The sequence below is a fragment of the Glycine soja genome, chromosome 12 (genome assembly GCF_004193775.1).
Source record: "Glycine soja cultivar W05 chromosome 12, ASM419377v2, whole genome shotgun sequence".
Classification (NCBI taxonomy): Eukaryota; Viridiplantae; Streptophyta; class Magnoliopsida; order Fabales; family Fabaceae; genus Glycine; species Glycine soja.
Genome location: NC_041013.1, coordinates 22702875 through 22707272, shown reverse-complemented (window position 1 = coordinate 22707272; position 4398 = coordinate 22702875). Strand labels below are relative to the sequence as shown.

At 30.2% G+C, this 4398-nt stretch overlaps 1 protein-coding gene across 1 annotated transcript; it reads left to right on the top strand.

The window, feature by feature from the left end:
- Nucleotides 1–474: 474 nt before the first annotated feature.
- LOC114379650 (expansin-A12-like) lies at nucleotides 475–3812 on the top strand. Its single transcript, XM_028338337.1, has 3 exons — nucleotides 475–690; nucleotides 1528–1837; nucleotides 3203–3812. The coding sequence occupies exons 1-3, from the start codon at nucleotides 543–545 to the stop codon at nucleotides 3513–3515; spliced, it is 771 nt and encodes a 256-aa protein (XP_028194138.1). The 5' UTR covers nucleotides 475–542; the 3' UTR covers nucleotides 3516–3812.
- The last annotated feature ends 586 nt before the right edge of the window (nucleotides 3813–4398 follow it).

The window sequence follows — 4398 nt, the reverse complement described above, 5'->3', positions numbered from 1 at the left end:
TTTTCATTTTATATATAAATTGTCAGTCTATCTCTATGAAATTTCTCATTTTCTTACTCTAACATGTATATATACCAAGGAATCTCTAAATTTAGTTTTCTCAATTTTTCTACATATATTTATCATTATGTTTTAGATGTTTAAAAGCTCAAAATGTGAACAATAGGTGTTCATATAAATAATTTCTCCACAGAACACAGACTAGTTAATTAGACAAAAAAAGAGAGGAATTGAAGACTTTGCTGGCCATTGCATGTGCTTGTTTATCTTCTTGTCTCAAGGTTCAATTCCGTCATCCAACCGTACATGTCGAATGTTAGGAAGAAACGCGTTTTTTTTCTTTTTCTAAAGATCAAAATTCCACCAAAGTCGTTAATTAACAGATCCAATTTTTAATATAGATGTCACCGACAACCGCGTTTTCTATCTATAAAACCGGGCACTTTCTTCAAGGATCATACGTTGTACTACAGTAGTACCTTCTTGTTTGAGAAAAGAAAAAGAAAGCAATTAAAAGTTGTTTTGTTTGTTCGGTGAGAAAAATGGGTCCTCTTGTGATTTCTTCAAGGTTTCTTTGGTATTTTTGCTTTGTTCTAAGTGCAGTTAGAGTAGTCCACGTACAAGCTAATAACGGTTGGCTTAACGCTCATGCAACGTTCTATGGGGCCAATCAAAATCCCACCACCCTTGGTAAGTCATTTTTAATGTGTAGAATCTTATATAACTTGTACACCTAACTTTCTTGCATGGACATGTTAGTTTGATCTATATGTATATAACCAATATAATCACGTTAAACATCGTTCATTATATTTGCATTGTAATATGTCCACTCTCATTCTTGATAGGAAATTAAACTTAATCGCAAATATTGCACCTGGACCTAAAAAGTTTTTTTCTCCTTCATAATATTTTATTTTTTCTTAAAACAAAAACGATTCTCTCACACCCTTTAGGAGGTGTGAGATCATGTGTATGGAAAAGTAAAAAAGAAAAGAAAATATAGGATAAAAAATTATAACCATCTATTTACTCTCTTTCATCTTATTTCTATCCATTTTTCTTTACATATTATTTTTTTATTATATTATTTATCATATCTATCACTTCTTTTCACCTTTTTTTCCCTTTTCTTTCTATCTCTTTTTTTTCCACCCACGATTCACACTCCATAGTTTTTATTGACACCTTATAATAAATAATGTAATGATAAAATGAGACAAACAAAAGAGAAAGAGAAAAAGGAATATTATGAAAGAAATAAAAGAGAAATGGGACGTAAAAAATCAAAATTGTATTATTCTTCAAATAAGACTTGTATTTTTCTCCACTCATGTATCTACTCCTCTCAAAATTAGCTAAAAAGTTATTGGCGGTAGCTTTCTTGGTGTTATTTCATACCAAATAAACAACATTACTGCTTTGCATCACAAGACAACTATAAAAAAAATAATAATAATACAATGAATACAAACATTATAAAGCATGTGGCTACGATGAATTAATTTTGTAACATTATATTTACAGGGGGAGCATGTGGCTACGATGACACCTTTCATGCTGGGTTTGGTGTGAACACCGCAGCAGTCAGCACCATGCTATTCAGAGACGGGGAGGTTTGTGGTGCATGCTACCAGGTGATGTGTGACTATAGGGCAGACCCAAAATGGTGCCTTATTAGTCGCGGGGTGACAGTAACCGCCACAAACTTTTGCCCTCCGAACAACCACGGAGGGTGGTGTGACCCCCCTTACCATCACTTCGACATGTCTATGCCTGCTTTCTTTCGCATTGCACGACAAGGCAATGAAGGCATTGTTCCTGTCCTTTATAGAAGGTATATATGTAGTAGAAAACACTTCCATCTTCTATCATTAAATTAAGAGGAATGCTAGTAATATTTCTTTTAACATAATCTCTATTATTTATTATTTATTGAAAATCATAATTTTACTGAGGTAAATCCTAAATCCTAAACGAGAAGTACAACTTATCAAATCTTTTAATTTTTAATCAATTTTAATCAATAATAAAAAGTGTAATAGGAAGAGAATATTGCTAACATTTTTCTGAATGAAACCGTGTCAACAAAATTATATAAAATTAATGCAAAAGAATAGCCTGATTTATTGACACTTTTATGTCTATAAAGAGAAATCAATATACTTTTAGATTTCAAGATTAAATAATTGATTTGAAATAGCAAGTGGAGGAATATTACAACATCTACTTGAATCCCATTCAACTTTCAAAACTGAACTATGATTGTGTTACATTTTTTATTCTGATCTTTACATTATTGATAAAGAGCAATATTTCTTTGTTTGCCTTTTATCTCGAATCTTATTTTTTTTAAACTATTCTTTTTTATATTTAGTACCTATTTGGTTAACTTACTATAAATTAAATAAATAATCATTCTATTATCAGCTTTGTGCTTGATAAAGTTTTTTAAAAAGGAAAAGTACAGTTTCATAAGAATTAATCGTTTCTAAGCATGTGTTTTCTTTATTACCTATTTTTATTCTCTTTCTTTCCATTACATGTCTCATCATATGGTTTTGTAATGCAACTCATTATTTATATGAATACAGTAAATGAGCTAGATCTATCATCACAAGAATGTGAAACACTAATTTCTTTCCATTACATATCAAGTTACAAGACTGACATTTAATAAATAATGTAAAGGGGTGTAAAAAAGAAGACATGAAACAAATATTTTTCTTAATTGATCTACATACACATACAGCGATTGATCTTGATCTTCCTTCAATTACTTGATCAGCCTACCTTGCTTACATTTTGAGGTTTAAAAAGTGTAAAAAAAAAAATGTTAATATGCTGTATGCTTTGTACCAAAGAGCAAAACAAAATTAACACCAATGCAATAAAAAAAGGATATTGAAAAAACAAAACACCATCACTTATTTTCCGTAATCAAAACAAAATAGCAATTGCAATTGATCAACTATGAGGTGAGGAAAGTGAAGGGTTAAAAACCAACTATTCTGAGTATATTAGATCATTCTCTTTTTTTATCCGGAATGTTAGTTGTTAGTTTTTATTAATAGAGATATTCAAATCAACAATATCTCTCCTCTTTCCTTCTCCTTTCACGAAGCCAAAGATCTTATAACTCATTGATTAATCACTTACATATAATTAATTTCCATTTCCATTTCATGTACTTGATCTGAAGGGTGGCATGCAAAAGAAGAGGGGGAGTGAGGTTCACATTGAAGGGGCAATCCAACTTCAACATGGTGATGATATCCAATGTTGGTGGGAGTGGGGATGTGAAGGTTGTGTGGATCAGAGGATCCAGAAGTGGGGCATGGCTCCCAATGCACAGGAACTGGGGAGCCAACTGGCAGAGCAGTGCAGATCTCAGAAACCAAAGACTCTCGTTCAAGATGACATTGGTTGATGGGAAGACACTAGTGTTCCTCAATGTGGTGCCTTCCACTTGGAGGTTTGGACAGACTTTTTCATCCAAGAGTCAGTTCTTTTAGCTCCTCCTTGTGGTGATAAGAGAGACACCATTACACAAAATTAGTTAACATGTCCACAAACATGCTGTTTTTGAAAAGGCTGGAGTGGAGGATATACATTATCTCAATTCTCACATCATACTTCATACAGTTTCTTCTATTTTTCTTTTGTTAATTGATATTGTTTAAGGGAATTCAATAATGCAGTCGTGCAATGGTGCTCAGGATTATACTCTGCACGCGGCAGAGTCAAATGTGTGGTTGTAAAATTAAAATGCTCCAATTTTTGGGAGTATTTAAGTGTTTGTTATTTCAATATTTACATAGCATAAGAAAATGGTGATGACATGATGTTGAGAAAACTTAACCGAAGCATCACCCTCTGTTTACTTTTCTTTTCTAACTAATTGCATTTTCTAATAATTTTCAATCTATATTTTTTTGAAGTTATATTTAAATTTAAATTGATTATGTGTGCCTTCTCTATAATTTAAATTATTTTATTAAATATTTTTTTAAAGTATATTTTTATATACTATCGAACTTATAATATTCATAAACAACTTAATATAATATATATTAGTAAGTATATATTAAATTATTTGTGAATATTTTTAAATTAGTAAATTGAAACATACTTCACACTAATGATATGATTAATAAGAAAAATAATCATAAATAATTGTTAATGTGACTTTTAAAATAATTAATATAAAAAATAATAAATTTACCATACATATCGATTTATATTTGATAATAGTGTAAAAAGTCTTTACACTTTAATACATATATTATTTAAATATTATTTTAAACTTCTAATTAGTTGTACTCATATACATAAATTACTATTTGTATACACCAATAAAGAAAATTAACATTATAATAAATAAATAAAAACTAACAT